Raw genomic sequence first — 20,709 nt, 5'->3', positions numbered from 1 at the left:
TTTCCCCCAGGGTCTGGGAGAGTGATGGGTCGTCCTTTAAGATAGGTTGTAGATCCTTGATGATGCGTTCGAGAGGTTTTAGTTGGGGACTGAAGGTGATGGCTAGTGGCGTTCTGTCATTTTCTTTGTTGGGCCTGTCCTGTAGTAGGTGACTTCTGGGTACTCTTCTGGCTCTGTCAGTCTGTTTCTTCACTTCAACAGGTGGGTATTGTAGTCGTAAGAATGCTTGATAGAGATCTTGTAGGTGTTTATCTCTGTCTGAGGGGTTAGAGCAAATGCGGTTGTATTGTAGAGCTTGGCTGTAGACAATGGATCGTGTGGTGTGGTCTGGATGAAAGCTGGAGGCATGTAGGTAGGAATAGCGGTCAGTAGGTTTCCAGTATAGGGTGGTATTTATGTGACCATCGCTTATTAGCACCGTAGTGTCCAGAAAGTGGATCTCTTGTGTTGACTGGTCCAGGCTGACGTTTACGGTGGGATGGAAATTGTTGAAATCATGGTGGAATTCCTCAAGGGTTTCTTTTCCATGGGTCCAGATGATGAAGATGTCATCAATGTAGCGCAAGTAGAGCAGGGGCATTAGGGGACGAGAGCTGAGGAAGCGTTGTTCTAAGTCAGCCTTAAAAATGCTGGCATACTGTGGGGCCATGTGGGTACCCATAGCAGTGCCACTGATTTGAAGGTATACATTGCCCCCAAATGTGAAATAATTATGGGTGAGGACAAAGTTCAGCCACCAGGTTTGCCATGACTTTATCGGCAATACTGTTCCTGACGGCTTGTAGTCCATCTTTGTGTGGAATGTTGGTGTAGAGGGCTTCTACATCCATAGTGGCCAGGATGGTGTTTTCAGGAAGATCACTGATGGATTGTAGTTTCCTCAGGAAGTAAGTGGTGTCTCGAAGATAGCTGGGAGTGCTGGTAGCATAGGGCCTGAGGAGGGAGTCTACATAGCCAGACAATCCTGCTGGCAGGGTGCCAATGCCTGAGATGATGGGGCGTCCAGGATTCCAGGTTTTTGGATCTTGGGTAGGAGATAGAATACCCCAGGTCGGGGTTCCAGGGGTGTGTCTGTGCGGATTTGTGCTTGTGCTTTTTCAGGGAGTTTCTTGAGCAAATGCTGTAGTTTCTTTTGGTAACCCACAGTGGGATCAGAGGGTAATGGCTTGTAGAAAGTGATGTTGGAGAGCTGCCTAGCAGCATCTTGTTCATACTCCGACCTATTCATGATGATGACAGCACCTCCTTTGTCAGCCTTTTTGATTATGATGTCAGAGTTGTTTCTGAGGCTGTGGATGGCATTGTGTTCTGCACAGCTGAGGTTATGGGGCAAGTGATGCTGCTTTTCCACAATTTCAGCCTGTGCACGTTGGCGGAAGCACTCTATGTAGAAGTCCAGTCTGTTGTTTCGACCTTTAGGAGGAGTCCACCCAGAATCCTTTTTGTAGTTTTGGTAGGAAGCTCTCTGTGGGTTAGTATGTTGTTCAGAGGTGTGTTGGAAATATTCCTTGAGTTGGAGACGTTGAAAATAGGATTCTAGGTTACCACAGAACTGTATAATGTTTGTGGGAGTGGAGGGGCAGAAAGAGAATAAACAACTTGCTTGAAGTTACTGAGCAAGTCAGTTTCAGTACTGAGAGTAAAACTCAGATCTCTTGATTCCCAGTGTCATGCTATAGCAAAAAAAGCCATACCATTTACTGAGTCCAGCCTCAATCCAGAGCACCTTGTAGCATCTTGATATGGGATATATTAACTATTAAAAGCATAGGTGCTTAAATTAGTGCCTGTTGGCCTTCTTTGGCAGAATGTACTTAAACACAAATGGTGAATACATCAACCATTGTCTATGCAAATTTTAGCTTTGAAATAGTGGAAACTGTCTAACTTTCCCTTCAATTTTTTGTGACTTGAGACCATCTTACCTCTGCTGCAAAATGCCTCCCACTGACTGTGTGCTCCGAGCCTTCTGGCTTGTTCCTGTTTCCCCAGTGTAGGTGAAGCTGAGTTGCAGTGTATTGGAAAGGGAGCTTTCTGATGTGCATGGTAGGAAACAGGCTCATTCTTACTGCAAGTAGACCAAAAATATGGGAGAAGATTATATTGCTTTGTTGACACATTTGGTGCACAGAACTAGTGTGTCTGGCTTTATCAGATACAGAGAATTAGAATAGCAGAATAAACCATTCAGGTTCTTAACCCAGAATCCAGCACATGCCAACGTTATAGTATCTGGAAGATGATCATTTTTAGCAGTCTTTGGAACTTTCCAGGCAATTCAAGGGAGTCTTGAACATTTTCCCCCTATATTCTTGTAGAATGTAATACATGGAATGTGAATTGAATGGGAGAGTTGTGATCTCTCTGTCTGTACTGGAATTTTCTCCCTTCCCTGAATTCTGCTAACCCATCATAAGCTTATGAAAGGGGATCTCTGAAGCAAAACAACATTTTTTAGCCTTTTTCTGCTCTTTTGTGACTTATAAAGATGGCTTAATAAACTAATATTTCCCCCAGATTTAAATAAGTATTTTGTTAACATTTGACATTAGGTTCTTCTCTCCCTCTCCTTACTTGAGAGCCTTGTTATGAACCTTAAGAGTGATGTCAAGAAAAGCTACAGCCACAAACTTAAGAATCATCATTCTTCTCCCTTCAGCTTGATGGAGGGAATTCTGCAGCTCAGGTTACAGCCTGGCGTAACATTTCTAAGGTCCTCCAGCAAAGAAGGGGAAGGGAGAGGTTGTGTTCTTTCTTGTGTAGAATTAAAATTAGAAAAGAAACTGTATGTAGGCTTTCGTTTTTTTATCATTAAACTTTGACAACTTCTGAACATCATAAAGAACTGTAAAAGATGCCCCTTTCTTTGCAGTTCACTTTGAGGTGACTTCCAGAGGGGTAATGTTTTGTCCCTGGAATGCCCCAGATTTGGAACAAAACGTGCATTTCACACTTTTTCCAGAGGAAGACATCTCTGGAGCCTCTATAAAGGACCATCGCTCAACACATGAATTATTCAGCTGGTGTTAAAGAGCTTTTCCTTGTGCTCCAGTGTTTTAAATCTAATTTAAGTAGATAACTGTATCTAGGGGAACCAGTTACGAAGCACTCTAATTATATGTAAGAATTAATATGACACCACAGTGCTTTACAGGCCATTGAATAGGTTTGTGGACATAAGGGACTATAACAGCATGTGCTATAATGATGTTCTCCACAACAGAGACTGAATTTTTTATTACGCAAAGCAATTTAGGGTTTCTGTTTGAGTGCTGGTTCCAGACAACTAGCTCTCCTTGTCCTTTATTGTTCACCACTTTAGAGCCACTTGGTTTGGGGGAACAGGGGGAGACCAGAGGTCAGACCTTAGAAGGTTTGGTCTTACCTAAAGAATGGACTCATGATAAGAATGGCCATAGTGCATCAGACCAATAGTCTATCTGGCTCAATAGCCTGTCTTCCGACAGGTTTCAAAGGGGTAGCCGTGTTAGTCTGTATCAGCAAAAACAACGAGGAGTCCTTGTGGCACCTTAGAGACTAATAAATTTACAGTGAACAGTCCCAGATGTTTCAGAGGGAGTGAACAGAACAAGGTAATTTATCAAGTGCTCCATCCACAGTTGTCCAGTCCCAGCTTCAAGCAGTCAGAGGTTTAGAGCATGGGGTTGCATCCCTGACCATCTTGGCTAATAGCCATTGATGGACCTATCCTCCATGAACTTATTTAATTCTTTTTTTTTTTTAAACCCAGTTATACTTTAGACCTTTACAGCATTCCCTGACAACAAGTTCCACAGGTTGACTGTCTGTTGTGTGAAGTACTTCCTTATGTTAGTTTTAATTCTGCTGCCTATTCATTTCATTGGGTGATTCTGGTTCTTGTGTAGAATTCCCTATTCTTCCTTATTCACTTTCTCCACACCATTTATGATTTTTACAGACCTCGTATCATATCCCCCCTCAGTCTCTTTTCCAAGTTGAACAGTCCCACTCTTTTAAATCTCTCCTTATATGGAAGCTGTTCAGAGGTGCTTAATGACTTCTTTGTTTCTGTTTTCACCAAGAAGGTTGGTAGCTATTGGACGTCTAACATAGTGAATGCCTGTGAAAATGAGGTAGGATCAGAGTCTAAAATAAGGAAAGAACAACTCAAAAATTACTTAAACAAGTGAGATGTCTTCAAATCACCAGGACCTGATGAAATGCATCCTAGAATACTCAAGGAGCTTATTGAGGAGGTATCTAAGCCATTAGCAATTATCTTTGAAAAGTCATGGAAGATGGGAGAGATTCCAGAAGACTTGAAAAGGCCAAATATAGTGTCCATCTACAAAAAGGGAAATAAGGACAACCTGGGGAATTACAGACCAGTCAGCTTAACTTCTGTATCCGGAAAGATAATGGAGCAAATAATTAAGCAGTCAATTTGCAAACATCTAGAAGATAATAAGATGATAAATAACAGTCAGCATGGATTTGTCAAGAACAAATTGTATCAAACCAACCTGATAGCTTTCTTTGACAGGGAAACAAGCCTTGTGGATGGGGGACGTGGTAGATGTGGTATATCTTGACTTTAGTAAGGCTTTTGATACTGTCTCGCATGACCTTCTTGTAAACAAACTAGGGAAATGCAACCTAGATGGAGCTACTATAAGGTGGGTGCATAACTGGTTGGAAAATTGTTCCCAGAGAGTAGTTATCAATGGTTCACAGTCATGCTGGATGAAATTCAATAAGGACAAATGCAAAGTACTCCACTTAGGAAGGACCAATCAGTTGCACACATACAAAATGGGAAATGACTGCCTGGGAAGGAGTACTGCAGAAAGGGATCTGGGGGTTGTAGTGGATCACAAGCTAAATATGAGTTAAAAGTGTAACACTGTTGTAAAAAAAGCAGACATCACTCTGGGATGTATTAGCAGGAGTATTGTAAGCAAGATATGAGAAGTAATTCTTCTGCTCTCACTGATTACACCTCAACTGGAGTATTGTGTCCAGTTCTGGGTGCCACATTTCAGGAAAGATGTGGAAAATTGGAGAAAGTCCAGAGAAAAGTAACAAAAATGATTAAAGGTCTAGAAAATATGATTTATGAGGGAAGACTGAAAAAAATTGGGTTTGTTTAGTCTGGAGAAGAGATGACTGAGAGGGGACATGATAACAGTTTTCAAGTACATAAAAAGTTGTTACAAGGACGAGGAAGAAAAATTATTCTTAACCTCTGAGGATAGGACAAGAAGCAATGGGCTTAAATTGCAGCAAGGGTGGTTTAGTTTGGACATTAGGTAAAACTTCCTGCTGTCAGAATGGTTAAGCACTGGAATAAATTGCCTAGGGTGGTGGTGGAATCTCCATCATTGGTGATTTTTAAGAGCAGGTTGATCAAACACCTGTCAGGGATGGTCTAGATAATACTTAGTCCTGCCTTGAGTGCAGGGGACTGGACTAGATGACCTCTTGAGGTCCCTTCCAGTTCTATGATTCTATACCTGTAATAATTTTTGTTGCCCTTCTGTGTACTTTTTCCAATTCTAATATATCTTTTTGGAGACTGGATCAGAATTGCGCAGCGTATTCAAGGTGTTGGCACACCATGGGATTTACATAGTGGCATTATGATATTTTCTGTCTTATCTATCCCTTTCCTCATGGTTCCTAACATTCCATTAGCTTTTTTGACTGCTGTTGCACACTGAGCGTCTGTTTTCAGAAAACTATCCCTGATACTCCAAGATATCTTTCTTGAGTGATAATCGCAAATTTAGACTCCATCATTTTGTATGTATATTTGGGATTATGTTTTGCAGTGTGCATTACTTTGCATTTAACAACACTGAATTTCATCTGCCATTTTGTTGCCCAGTCACCCAATTTTGTGAGATCCCTTTGTAACTGTTCACAGTCTGCTTTGGATTTAACTGTCCTGAGTAATTTTGTATCATGTGCAAACTTTGCCACCTCACTATTTACCCCTTTTTCAAGGTCATTTATGAATATGTTGAACAGAATTGGTCCCAGTACAGGTCCTTGGGGGACCTGGCTATTTACTGGTATGGTACAGAGCATGTTTATCCCACAGAAACAGTGAAAAAAGAGAGACTTGCCTGTCAAGCTCCTTTTAACAAAGCATGCTAGGAAGGGGGAAGTCTAAGGTATTTTATAATGCAGGGTTTTTTGATGCCTTGGCAGTACTGGGGAAAGATGTGCTGCAGGAGAGCCTTGCTGCTGTTCTCGTTTGTAAGTCTCTAACTTGTTTCTAGAAAAATTTGTGGGGAACTGGCTTATAAGTATTCTACTTTGTGGTGTTGAAATATTCTGGAGTTTTAAGAGACTGCTTCTGTTCTCATCCCTGTTGTTGTTGGTAGGGTATCTTGCCTTAATGCTACAGTGGAGGGCACTAGGCATGTGTGTAAGCTGATCCTAATGGTTATATATGTCTTTCTCAAAAAGAAAAGGAGTACTTGTGGCACCTTAGAGACTAACCAATTTATTTGAGCATGAGCTTTCGTGAGCTACAGCTCACTTCATCTCACACTTAAGGAAGTTCTCTGTCTTCATTCAAGTAGTAGAGGCGTTTGCTGAAACTCCCAGGTTTGCTTGATTTTGTCTTAAATTCAGTGAATCACTTTTTATCTTTCCAGTTGATTACAATATCTATTAAGGGTGACTTCATCCAGATTTACTGACTTTTCCCTTCTTTCTAAACAAAGCTGCAAATTCTGTTCCTATTTCTGAGTATTTTAACCAAATTAATAAGAAAAACTTTTCACAAGCGTAAGTTAATCTAAAGTGCCACAGCTATATTTACACTGATGTGTGTTTTATAATTACAAGTTTCTTTAGATAGTTATTGAAGATGTTTGTATTCTACTGCAAGAGCTTGGTCCATCACAGCCAATAATGTAAGAAATTAAATATAAGTCCAATAACTCTTTCTTTCTAATTCTCTTGCTGCACATTTGGTTTCCTTACCTGAATGACCATTATTGGTCAACATAAAGTGGTCAGTGGAGGACACATTGTAGCCTACAAGCTCTAAAGGTAAGAGAGTGGTATCATATTGGAGAATATCATTATGAAAATCTATTGGAGACTGGAACACTCCTCCACAAAATGGATACTTCTTGGGCCAAGTTTTCTCTCCATCAGGACCTGAGAATGTTAACAGAAGAGACAGGTTTAACAATCTTTGTTGTCGTCTTCATTGGTACTTTTCCTACACACTAGTAACAACTGGTTTGGATAATATAAGAACTCCCCTGTTTTCCCTGAATATTCACCCAAAACCCAGAACAGAATCTGACTCTCCTTTTCTTGATTTAAAATGTCTTGTCATTTTGTGCTGTAGCCAGGCAATTTCACTGACACTTTTAAAAGAAATGTTAAAAATGTTGATTTGGTAGTTAATGGTGCTGCTTTGGTGAATAAAATCACTTACATACATGTTGGCAAGTTTGGGCCCTAACAGAGTATATTTTTACCAGATATGTTATGTTTTAATTTTCTCCACTTTAGTGTCCACCCACTGAATCTTGTTATACCTTTATCTGCTAAATTGAAGAGCCCTCTATTACCAAATTTCTGTTCCCCATATAGGTACTTATGGACTGTGAATAAATTACATCTGAATCCTCTCTTTGTTAAGCTAAACAGAGTGAGCTGCTTGATTGTCACTGTAAAACATGATTTTCAATACTTTAATCATTCTCGTGGCTCTTCTCTGATCCCTGACCAATTTACCAACATCCTTCTTGAACTGTGGGTGCCAGAATCTAACCTAGGTTAGAACACTGATGTCAAAACTAGTTCAAATATTTTAAAAAGGAAAACTAATGAATATGAAAATTATTGATAGATGCTGGCGTTGTTAAGGTTCAATGATCTGGGAGCTTGTCTTCCATAAATATAATCTAAACTGGATCTCACTTAGTGCTGGAGTAGCTTCTATTTTAGCTTCCATTTCACTGCAAATCACTTTGATTCTTTATCTCCCAGATTTTCATGGCATATCTTAAACAGCATTTAAATTCTCTTTAGTGGATTTGAGAACTAATAAATGGTGCACTGAAACTGTTGAAAGATGAATGCTGTCCATCTTGCATATGTTTTAGGAAAACACTGACCCATTCATCAGAACATAGAACAGAAATCTGAATGATGTACTGTTTGTTTTGGCACTGGGTTATGGGATACACACATTTTGAGGACATAACTCAGCTCATCTGGAAATGAGAATAATTGGCCCCTTGAGGTTGAGACGTGATGTGCAAGTCTTTATTAAGCTTTAGTGCAAGAAGTGAAAGCTGTATTTCAACTTTTGTTAGATTTGACAGTGGCAAATATACTACAAAATCTGTTTAGTTTGTCTCCTTCCCCCAAATGTATGACATCAACTAAAGCACCTACACCAATTTTGTCCTCAAGTGCCATCCCTTTCACTTCAATACGAGTTCTTTTAGTCTAACAAAGTAGAATTCAGCCCTTTCTATCTTATTCATGCATTTCAGATGGCATGGGCCTGATCCTGTAGTCACTATTCAGAAAAAACTTCCAGGGTTCTCCCTGGCCTCTACACTACAAAACTTCATACCTGTTTTCCAACACCAGTGCAGCTGTAGTTTCATGACTGACAGGGTGTACCAGGCATTTGTTGGTTTCTGCCGGAGGCCCTACCACCTTGGTGCACCCTGCCTGAAGGAGGTGTCCTTTTGGGGAAGAAGAGCACCAAGTTTAGTCCTTCGTGAGCGGCCTAGAGAGGTCACCAAGGATCAGTTACAGGTGGAACCAATGAAAATCAGTTCTCCAGCAGCTAGATGGGCTAGGACCAGGCAGCAGTCAGTTAGGGCTCAGCAGGCAGGATAAAAAGGGATGTCTGCTTCCTTGAATCAGGGGCTAGATTTCTGTGTGGAGCTGGGACAGAGGAGGAAGGGTTGCCCCAGTCTTAACCCAAGAAGCCCAGCCGAAACTCTGACTGCACCTTGTTAAGGTTTGGGTTTCCAGGAAGACATTAATATCTTGTACCAAAAAGATTATGGCAGTCGCGTGATTGCTAAATGGCTAGCCTTTAAAGATTAGTAAAACAAAAATCTGACTTCAGCCATTGGAAACCACATCATGAAGTGCAATACACTTTTTCAGACCTACTTTTTTGGAGAGATTGGGTGACTGGGGATTAGTAACAGGTCAGCAGTTGAGATTGGAGGTCATGTTTCATCTTGTAAAATATGCCTGAGGTTTTTAGGCACATCAATGACATCAGGGTGGATGTGCACATTTCTGGTAAGCAAAGAGAATGACAGCCAATGGGGATTAAACTACAGAGATTCTTGTCCGTTTCCCCACACCAGCTTCAACTTGTTTCCTTGCCCATAACCAGTTTTTCCAGGCATTGCAGGAACCCTGCATATTGTCATGTAGCATTCCTTGTTTTAGTGCACCAGAACTCACTTGAAAGAGCTGGACTCTTGTCTCACTTTGTTTGCGGTTATGAAATTAAGGTTTCCTTAGCAGATAAGCAATAGCGCTCGAAGGCACTTTTTAATTAACTCAGCTGTAACAGATTCTATGTGAAACAGAGTTTGCCTTTGGGAGCCAGATTGAACCCTGGCATATATGGGGGAAGTCTCTGGAAGCTATGCCTGCATGCAGTAGGTTCAGTCCAGCTCGCTATTGCATAAGGGACATCAGGGATGGACTCAAGGAATGAGTGATAGGTTTACATGGTATTTAAATGCCAGACATTGCAGAACAGCTCTATTGTTTTAGTGCTCTTCCTTCTGGTGCAATGAGTATGAAGAGTGGGTAGCAACAGAGTGGGAATGGATTGCTATGGAAATAGGAGTCCTATGTTGCAGAACAAGGGCCAGATTCAGAGGTAAATCTAGGGAGCCTGTATTGGAAATTACCCTTTCTTCCAGATCCTCTCAACATGTATGTTGCTTAAACTTAAACTGACTTAGCACTTGTCTACAGCAAAAAAAAAATAAAAAATCTTATGTTTGAAAATGGAGAGCCCTCAAATTAGATGACATGCTGTCTAGGGCTTTGCAGTCACGGTGGACCAGCACAAGCGGTGCTTGGCAGTGTCTCCTAAAACTGCCAATTGTGTTCAAATGTAAGATTCTATAACGTGGGCAAGGCCCCCAGAAGGCCTAGTGTGACTGACTTAAATCTGCTCAGGTTCAGGCCCATTTGTACACACAACCCTTACACATCACTTCCGAGTTTAGTCCACTGCTCAAGGGTGTCTGTAACTCTCAGTGAGCACTGGAGAAGATAGGAGCAGGGAAAGAAAAGCCACTAACAGCAGAGAGTAAGAAGTTGCAATATAAGGTAGATAGGGCCAGATTAAGGCATAGGCACTATTGGCTCGTGTTGAGAGCCCCAGCTCCTGGGGTCGTGCTATTACAGTAAAATTGTAGTTTTCCAAATAGAAAGTTTCTAGCCCTCATAGTTGTGAAGAAAACTTCAAAACATGACAAGTGTAATCAGTGTAGCGACAGCTGCAGCCAAACGATAGCTCAGGAGGAGTGAGCTGTCCCATGCATCTCAACGGGTGACCATCCACAAGTCGCTGCTCCCTACCTATGATATGATATATACTATGATAGGAGAGGAATCTGGGTGTGGAAAAAGAGTGCAGTGATCCTGGACCACTCACCCTAAAACATACCTCATCTACCAGAGGAAGGAGGGGTGCTGTTACCATGTGAGAAAGGAGGCCCCTTGCTGCTGCCTCTGCCTCTCTGGGAGGAGAAGGGACCACTGCCTCCACCATTTCAGGTGCTGGAGGATGAGGCCAGGGGTTGTCCCTGTCATGGTGTCTTTAGGACCCCAGATTACTGTAGACCATCTGCCCTGTAGATCACCTCATGTTCTAATGTGCAACTTCTAGCTCCTGATCACGCACTCCCGCACACGGTGTAAGTAGTCCTGAGTGAGTGAGTGTAAGGAAATCTGACTTTGCCCTCGTGGCTGCATTACAAGAGAAGCTTGTAAGTAAAATATTATGATTAATAAAAATTACTTGAAACTATACCAATGCACAGCTTTGTAATGAGCTGAGCAACTCACCCCCAAACCAGGACTGCATGTTGGGGTTTTTCCATCTCCCTGCCCCCACCTTGTGACCTGCATGCATACAATTGTAGCAAGCATTGCTGTCATTGGGCCACCCAGGATAGGAGCTGGAAGATGAATGCTAGTGTTCTCTGCTTTAGAGAAGTGAATGGTTTCTTCGGTATAGCAGGAGGGACTGCAGTTCATGAGACTGAAAACAGTACTAACATATATCCATGGAAATATCTCCAACAAGTGTTTGTACTAATAGCTGATTAGTATTTGGATTATTCAGTCCTTTTACTAGGGTAGTGTGGTGTAAAATGAGACCCAAGAAGCCAAGTGGCAGTCACAAATGTGGTAACATTCAGAAGCTCAGTGATCGGCATTATCTAGAGAAACCTGTTAAGTGGTCATCTTGGGGAGCTGCCAAAAACAGCATTTAACTAAAAGCCTAACAATTGTGCTGGAAACTTTAGGGATATTCTAATGTCATCAAAGTTGCACGTTTCCCACTTGAGGTGAGAGTTCTTAGCACAGGCTTCTGTGCATCTTGCTGAACTGAAGTAAACATATGGCAACAATAAAACTAAAGATTGTTCAGCTTTAATTAGAGTGTTGTTCATTTATGACACGTAAGTCATAAATTGCAGTGGTACCCACTTCCCCTCCATGTAGATGCACCATCCCCTCACACACATCCTACACTCAGTGCCAGGTTTACAATACTGCCAGTGTCGCCATGGAGCTGTGCCCATGCTCAGAAGGAGCCCTGGCCTGTTCTGCTTGCACTGTGCCCTGAGACCTCACCAGCTCACAGGCTCCCCCCTGCTCACCACTTGCTCCTCTCGGCCTACCCGCTGGCTGGCTGAGGGCTCCTCTCCACCCCTTGACCCCACCTGCCAGCTTCTCTCTGCCTCCCAGCCGGACGCCAATGCACCTCTGGCTCCTGGCAATCTCTGCTTCCCACCACCTGTGCAGCCCCACCTGTCTCCCTGGAGCTGCCTGGGACTGGTGCAGAAGCCTGGCCAGTCTTGGCCAGTTGTGGGGGCTTGGCTGGGCCCCTCCAGGCGAATGGGTCCTGAGAGAGCCTGACTAGGGCAGGCCCTGGCCTGGCTGATCGTGCCACTCCCGAGGGGCTGGAGCAAGTCCCCGTCCCGGGACCAGCGCTGGCTACACTGGCGGCTCAGCCTGGCAGATGCAGTTGCCTCCCAGAGGGCTGGTAAGTGCAGCTGGGAAGGGGTTTCTGGAGGGCCAGGGGGTGGTGCTGGGCTGTGAGGGGGTAGGGAAGATCTCTGTGTGTTGGGGCACTAGGGAGTGGGGGTTCTGTGTGGGGTGCTGGGCAGTTGTGGTGGGGCTGTGGGCAGGGGGGCACTGGGCAGGGGTGGTGTGCAGGGCGTTGTGCATTTGTGGCAGGGTCTGGGAGGGTCTGGACTTAGCAGGTCCAGGGGAGCTCTGGCCATAGGGAATTTGGGGGGTGTTGGGTGTGGGGGGAGGATTTGTGGTGCAGCATGGGCCCACCCCTGAGGGGAAGGGGCATGCTGACAGCACCGGGCCAGGCAGGGCATTGTGCGTCTGGCAACAGCCGGTTTCTAGTGCTCTCGCGCTGGGCTGGGCGGATCAGGGCCACCCCTGCCATGCCATGCCCCTGGCTGGCCCCTCGCTCTGGGGACCAACACTCCCCTCTCCCACACTATGCTCCATTGTCCCCATGGGGGCCCATAAATATGTTTGGCGCCGGGACCTCAAAAGGTTAATCCGGCCCTGCCTACACTAAAGTGCATTAATAGCCTTGCTAGGATTCTTCTTTAATACTCTGGTGGAACACCAGCTAACTTTCTGTATTCTAGCCAGCTGTCCATCTTAAAATAGTAATTCTGTATGTTCAATTTATATCCAGTACTCCTGTATTAAGGAGGCAGAGGGCCAGCATACAAAGAGCACTGGGTCAATTGACTTTCAGCTTCTAATGAGGAGTTGCAGAAGAATTGAAACAGTCACTTAAACCGTGGCCAGACTGAACTGCTGACAAAGGGGACCTATAAAAAACACCTCTTTCTAGGGCTGGGGATGGAAACTGTCACTGATTAAATCAGCCCTGTAATTCCAGTTTTCTAGCTGAAGTTGAAATCATTTTTGTAGCTCACACTTCTAGTTCTTCTCTTAACTCTCTGACCTTTACCATGGAAAGAGAAGGGGTCAAGGAAAGGCAAACACATCAGCACTAATAGGAAATGGTTTTTGGATAGTAAGGCTTAATCTGTATAGCAGAGAGAAACACAAATTTGTTACTCAAATCAGTCTATCCCTAGCTTCAGACCTCAATGTTGTGTAAAACTGGCCATTCTTGGGACTCTTAGGTCAGGTTATGCAAAGTGTTGGGCAGTGCAGAAGCCCAGTAGGACTAGGGCCAGGAAAGTGACAGGGTATGTCTACATTGCAATTAGACACCCATGGAGGCCTGTGCCAGCTGACTTGGGCTGGCAGGGCTGCAGGGCTATTTAACTGTAGTGTAGATGTTCAGGCTCAGGCTGTAGCCTGAACTCTGGGACCCTCCCACCTCACAGGATCCTAGAGCCCAGGCTCCAACCTGAGCTTGAACATCTACACGCAATTAAACAGTCCCTGAGCCCAAGCCCAAGTCAGCTGGCATGGTCAGCTGCGGGTTTTTAATTGCATTGTAGACATATTCTCTGTGTATGTAACAAAGGATATGTCTACACAGCTGATGTTGAAGTGCTGCCGTGGCTGTGATAAAACCACGTGGCTGTAATAAAACCACCTCCACGACGGGAACAGCTGCCAGCGGTGTAGCACTCTCTACACTGCCACTTTATAGAGCTTAAACTTGCATTGCTCGGGGGGGTGTTTTTTCACACCCCTGAGAGAAGAAAGTTGCAGTGTAGAGAAGGCCAAAGGTACATGGTTTCTCAGCACATCTGTTCCCTTGGCCAGACCATGGCAGACATCTGTGCAGGGCCAAAAGAGGAACGAAGGTACCAGGAATCTATCTCTGTCCTTCGGCTCCCCTGCACATGGGTGAGAACAATAGCTCCCTCTTAACATCATCTGCAGGGACCAGTCACCACAAAGAAGTGTGTCATTAAGTATTATTATGACCACTTTACTGATGGGGAACTCTCTGAGGTGTAGTAACTTGCCAAAGGTCACAGAGCAGACCAGAGGCAGAGCTGGGAGTGGAACATAGGTCCCAGTCCCAGTTCAGTATGTGATCCATTCAGCCGAACTGGTTCCTACACAAAGAGGCACGTTCTGCTCTCACACTGTATACCATTCTTAATGATGTCGAACAGTACACAGTTGAGCTACACTTTTATATGAGAACAGTGCAGATAGTGGAACAGTTTCGCCTTTAAGGATACTGTATAAAATACAGCAGGTTCCATTTGTATCCAAGACAAGTACTTAGTTCTGTCAGGTTCACAGTTTGTTCTGGAAAGTAATGCTTTGTCAAATGCAATGGTATCCTGTGATACAGCCCTGGGCTCTAATGTCACGAGTGGTGTAGCAACGTCAGCGTTCAGTCCCATCCAGTGTTCATTTAACAAACAGTGATTTTGGTCACTAATAGCAGCCCTAGCTCTAGCATTGCTCAAGAATCTCATGGGTTTTTCCCTTGCCCCTATAACTGCGTGCTCATCTCCATCACCACGAGTGGGTATAATGCCACTGTTTTCCTTTCACTTGCTTCTGTCTTCATTTTAGTGTCTGACATCGCATAGTGAAAGGCGATAGGGTGACGGAGGTGGAGAGAGATGACTTCCAGCACACAGAAGACATGCTTTACTGTTTTGATGCACCGATGAAGTGAGCTGTAGCTCACGAAAGCTTATGCTCAAATAAATTTGTTAGTCTCTAAGGTGCCACAAGTACTCCTTTTCTTTTTGCGAATACAGACTAACACGGCTGCTACTCTGATTTGATGTGGGTCACATAGATACAGTGTTGTTTTCCATACAACCCGGTAAGCAGTGTTCTAACCAGGTTTTACTGCAGTTGCATTCAAATTAAATTTCATCACAAATTAAAGTTTCTATTCCAATATTCTATTCTAATCCCAGTCTTTAAAATTGTTTTACGATGCCGTCTTTACTCTAAAATAAAAAGTCATTAGATTAATAACATTTAAAAAATATCTTTAGCTTGGAAATTCTCCTCCAGTATGTGTTAGGGATTGGACTGGAGAATAAGAGGTGTTGTCCACAGCCCTACAGGGAGACTTGTAAACGGTATGGAGACAGCACCTTCGTCGAACCTCTGCAGTTCCATGGGATAACTTCATGCTGCTGCAGTTCTTGACATTTTGCAGGTTAACACAGATCCCTCTAGCTGGCACTTGTTAGTATTGCTAAGCAATCCTTCCTGGTGCTGAACATTGACATCTAAGTAGGAGGTTTCTAGATAATGGGCCCAGGTCAATCCTGGTATAACTACACTGATTCCAGTGTGGTGTTGCCAGGTTGAATTTGGCCTGTTCTCCTTAAAAGTACAAAATACAGAATTAAATTTCAGTGTATGAATTAAAATCACTACTTACCAATGTAAGACCACTTAGATCCTGTTTAAAAAAAAACAAATACAGTTGTGAATATGTGAAATTGAGGTTATTCTATATAGTGTCAAAAAAGCAAACTGAGATTTTAAAACTCAGCTGGTGAATTTTACAGTACTTAACTGTCTTCTGATTTCAGCTGTCTAGTACAAGCAGGCCAGGTTTCGCAGATTATTAAAGACTGAACTCATGTACTGTCAGTCACAATGCTCCCTGTGCTCCTGCCCACAGAGCTAGAGAATCTGTTAGTTATTTGAGTCCTTGGCAAAGGCAGTGTTTCTTAGTGGATAGACCCTTTGTCGGGTGCTCATGAGACCTGGGTTCTATTCCCAGCTCTGCCACTGGCCTCCTGGGGGACCTTGGGCAAGTCACTGTCCCCCTTCTGTGCCTCAGTTTCCCTAACTGTAAACTGGGGATAATGATGCTGCCCTCTATTGTAAAGCACTTTGAGAGCTACAGTTGAAAAGTGCCTAAATAGGGGCTCGGATGGATGGATGGATTGATTTTATTAATTACCTCTCTAGAGCGAAATTTGTTTGAATGGCAAGAGACAACACATAAAAATCAGCTCTTCTCTCTGGCTGGTACAATGTGAAGCATAAATGGGCAGGCATGTGGTTGTCATTTAAGGTCACATGCATAGTTCAGATGGTTGAAGCACACCTGCAGCAAGCAAAATGTTGATTGTCAACTGCCAAAGTGAGAGATAAAAGGAAGTCCTTTCTGCAGAATCATTCTGGGTATTCACCATGTGATGCTTGTAGGAAATGGCTGTGGTTTGTTAGGAGACAGTGTAAAGGCCTCTTCCTGTGAAGTGTGAGACCATGACTTGGTGGCTACCGTTTGCTTATTTGTTAAAATAGTCAATAGGATAAATTAATTCTTTACATTGGGGACTGAATTTGGGCCAATATCTTTGCAGGTCACTGGAAGGTCAAGAAGTGTCATCTCTGTAAGAAGCACAGCAATATTTTAAATAGTTGTTGGCTTTTGTTAGCCTGTCAACCTAAGTATCAGAATACACAAACAAAGACAAGGTTCAGAAATAAAATTGGGGAGCGTAAATAACTAGCCAGGATTGATTAAAATCTTGAATGTGGTCCATAGTTTGTCAATTTACACAGCTACAGATCACACCAAATATAGCTTTGATATTACTTGCAGCACTGTACTGTAGGTATTCAGATCTGATAGGCACACTCAAAACAAACTGTCACATTTCTTGTTAATGAAATCTCTCTTGCTTCTTCTCAAAGCGGAGGTGACTGGTTAGAGTAAAATTCCATTTAGTCATTCTAGTGTGGGGTGGAAACGTTTCGCACTAAGGAACTGTTCAAATGCTTTTTTTTTTTTTTGTATGGGGATCTATTCATATTTTTAAAACTTCAAGCTTTTCCATGGAGTTAGAGCACTTGTCCTCATGAAGGACTGACGTACCTGAAGTAGAATTGGTTCCAAGCTTATGCAAATCTTAAGTAGCCCAAACTTTGGGATATTTAGATCTGTGTTTTCATTTGGAAAAGGAACCTAACTTATGAGAGTCTGACAACTAGCATGTATGTACATAATAAGTGATTCTTGTCTGACTTTCCAGTGTCCTGAAGTGCAGTTACCTGCATAGCCCTGCACATATACACAGTTTAAATCATCAAGATGAACTAGTAGGGCTCTGCAAAGTAGAGGTACTTAGCTCTTGTGTCCTGATTAGGGGTGGGATTTTCAAAGCAAGGTAAGGTTAGGCCTCAAATTCTGTTTCAGTGGTTGTTATGGGGCCCTGGTTCCCTTGTGCTGCAATTTTCAAAGGAGATGCAAACTTCCGCACTGCAAGTAGTAGCTGAGGTAGCAGAATTAATGCACTCTTTCGGACTTTTATTTCAGGCACCTTGTTTTCTCCTCCCCCATCTGTTAAAAATAACATATACCCTGTGAGGGGCCACATACTAGCCAGATACAAGTCTGATAAGACTAGTAAAACTGCTAAACAGGCATTAGAAATCCCACAAGGTTTGATTGGCTTAACTCCAGCAGCTACTTTACACTAGCACGCCCATTGGCGGAGCTAGCCTGGGGTTGGGGGATTTTTCCTTAAACTGTCAGTGCAGTCACAGCTGCAATGCTTACTACGCAGAAATACCAGGTGTTAACTGTCCCATTTCCCTCTGTGGCTACATCTATAGTGGGAAAATTGACCTCTATAGAGCTAGCTGAAAGATCTTCAGTGGGACCATTTTTCCTCAGAAAGTGCAGTGTGTCAAAATCTAAATGCTTTATGAAATTTTGCTTTGGAACAAAAAGGGATGGAGGGAGAGTTCCAATAATGTCATGAAGTTCCATTCTGGAATGAAAAGTTTTGATTTTTTAAAAACTTTTCTTTGATTTTTTTTTTTGTATTTTATGTATTATAAAATTTAAAAAGTCAAAATGAAACATTTTGATTGACTGAAATTGAATTTTTTTTCTGATTTTTTTGTGAGGAGAACTTTGAAATGTTCAGGTTTAATTCCAAATCAGAATGAAAACAAATTTCAAAATCTCAAAATCCTGCTGACTTGAAGGTATAAATTGTCTCCAAATCTGAAATAGTTGTGTGTGAGGACAAAGTCTTGTGTGGACTGGTCCAGGCTGAGATTGATGTAGAAGCTCCCTACAAGAACATTCTACACGAAGATGGACTACAAGCCATCAGGAATAGCATCCCCGATACCATCACTGCAAACCTGGTGGCTGAACTTTGTGACTTTGTCCTCACCCCACAACTATTTCAGAATTGGAGACAATTTATACCTTCAAGTCAGTGGGACTGCTATGGGTACCCGCATGGCCCCACAGTATGCCAACATTTTTATGGCTGACTTAGAACAACGCTTCCTCAGCTCTTGTCCCCTTACATCCCTACTCTATTTGCGCTACATTGATGACAACTTCATCATCTGGACCCTGGGAAGGAGGCCCTGAGGAATTCCACCAAGATTTCTTCAATTTCCACCCCACCATCAACCTCAGCCTGGACCAGTCCACACAAGAGGTCCACTTCCTAGACACTACAGTGCTAATAAGCGATGGTCACATATACACCATCCTATACCGGAAACCTACTGACCGCTATTCCTACCTACATGCCTCCAGCCTTCATCCAGATCACATCGCACGATCCATTGTCTACAGCCAAGCTCTAAGATTACAACCGCATTTGCTCTAACCCCTCAGACAGAGACAAACACCTAGAGGATCTCTATCAAGCATTCTTAAAACTACAATACACAGCTGTTGAAGTGAAGAAACAGATTGACAGAGCCAGAAGGGTACTCAGAAGTCACCTACTACAAGACAGACCCAACAAAGAAAGTAACAGAATGCCACCAACCATCACCTACAGCCCCCAACTAAAACCTCTCCAACACATCATCAAGGATCTACAACCTATCCTAAAGAACGATCCCTCACTCTCCCAGACCCTGGGGGAAAGGCCAGTTCTTGCTTACAGACGGACCCCCAGCCTGAAGCAAATACTCACCAGCAACTACACACCACACAACAAAAACACCAACCCAGGAACCTATTCTTGCAACAAACCCCGGTGCCAACTCTGTCTACATATATATTCAAGGGACACCATCATAGGACCTAACCACTTCAGCCACACCATCAGGGGCTCGTTCACCTGCACATCTGCCAATGTGATACATGCCATCATGTGCCAGAAATGCCCCTCTGCCATGCACATTGGCCAAACCGGACAGTCTCTATGCAAAAGAATAAATGGACACAAATCTGACATCAGGAATCATAACATTCAAAAATCAGTAGGAGAACACTTCAATCTCCCTGGTCACTTAATAACAGACCTAAAAGTGGCAATTTTTCAACAAAAAAACTTCAAAAACAGACTCCAATGTGAAACAGCAGAGGTGGAATTAATTTACAAACTGAACACCATCACATTAGGCCTGAATAAAGACTGGGAGAGGTTGGGTCATTACAAAACCTAAACCTAATTTCCCCCTACTGTTACTCACACCTTCTTGTCAACTGTCTGAAATGGGCCACTCTGGTTATCACTTCAGAAGTTATTTTTCCTCCCTTGGTATCCTGCTGTTAATTGAATTGTCTTGTTAGACTGACCTCACACTTGGTAAGGCAGCTCATATCTTTTCATGTATTTATACCTGCTCCTGTATTTTCCACTCCATGCATCTGATGAAGTGGGTTCTAGCCCATGAAAGCTTATGCCCAAATAAATTTGTTAGTCTCTAAGGTGCCACAAGGACTCCTCGTTGTTTTTGCTGATACAGACTAACACGGCTACCACTCTGAAACCTGTCTAAATCTCAAAGACTCCATGAACACAGAGGTCCTGAGGAGTCCTCTCTCCCCCAGATCCCTGCTGCAGTTCTCCCTTATTTCCTATATAACTGCACTGGATTTTTTTCTTAATAGATGAGAATTAACTGTGGCCAAAAGCCAAGAGGGGAGGGCTGATCACCATCTTTTTAAAAACAAAAAAATCAAGTCTAGTATGTAAGAAAGGTGGCATTTCACAGTGACTTGAGCCATGTTTTTCCTCCTTAAAACTAAAGGGATGAGTATACGGTGCTCCCACTAACTTAGGGTGGGTCCCTTTTCTGCCTCTCTCCCTGAGGAGCAGAGAGATCACAGACTGAGCAGTACTGAGTGTGGAATGAGTCCATAACACAAACTCACACGCTCTTCCCCAGGAACGTACCTGCCCTGAGAAATTTCCTAACGCTTAGTCCAAGTAATCTGCTAGAACAACACTAATTAACATACTAGGGAAACCAATAATCTCTCCATTTTACTGCCCATGTTAGACATGCCAGATTAGGAATGCCAATAAAATAAAAACCTGAAAGTCTTTACCATTTAACGGTGCTTGCACTGAGAGCTGTGTCTTTTGGAAGAGAATAAGCACTGCAGCTGCTGTGACTATTCTGAAGCTCTTGGCTGGCATCTCAATGAAAGATTTGTATTCTCCCAACAGGCTTTTTTTCACTCCCTGAAGAAACTCCCTTGCAGATAGCTGGCTAACAGTAACTTGCACACAGAGCTGCTGC

At 43.1% G+C, this 20,709-nt stretch overlaps 2 protein-coding genes across 2 annotated transcripts in view; one reads left to right on the top strand and one right to left on the bottom strand.

Moving 5' to 3' along the window:
- The window catches only part of CA12 (carbonic anhydrase 12), a 46,453-nt gene extending 25,782 nt beyond the window's left edge, over positions 1-20,671 (bottom strand). Inside the window, exons 1-4 of the mRNA XM_077828708.1 lie at positions 20,516-20,671; positions 15,623-15,643; positions 6,979-7,158; positions 1,926-2,068 (exon numbers count right to left, since the gene is read on the bottom strand). Of these exons, the coding sequence (XP_077684834.1) occupies positions 1,926-2,068; positions 6,979-7,158; positions 15,623-15,643; positions 20,516-20,606 (435 nt within the window). The 5' untranslated portion in view covers positions 20,607-20,671. The remainder of the gene's footprint in view (positions 1-1,925; positions 2,069-6,978; positions 7,159-15,622; positions 15,644-20,515) is intronic.
- Positions 1-20,709, top strand: part of APH1B (aph-1B gamma-secretase subunit) — a 106,985-nt gene that overhangs the window by 63,067 nt on the left and 23,209 nt on the right. The window lies entirely within an intron of this gene.

The sequence above is a fragment of the Eretmochelys imbricata genome, chromosome 10 (assembly GCF_965152235.1).
Source record: "Eretmochelys imbricata isolate rEreImb1 chromosome 10, rEreImb1.hap1, whole genome shotgun sequence".
NCBI classification, from domain to species: Eukaryota; Metazoa; Chordata; order Testudines; family Cheloniidae; genus Eretmochelys; species Eretmochelys imbricata.
The sequence above is the reverse complement of the archived record's forward strand: the minus strand, read 5'-3'. Positions and strand labels throughout refer to the sequence as shown.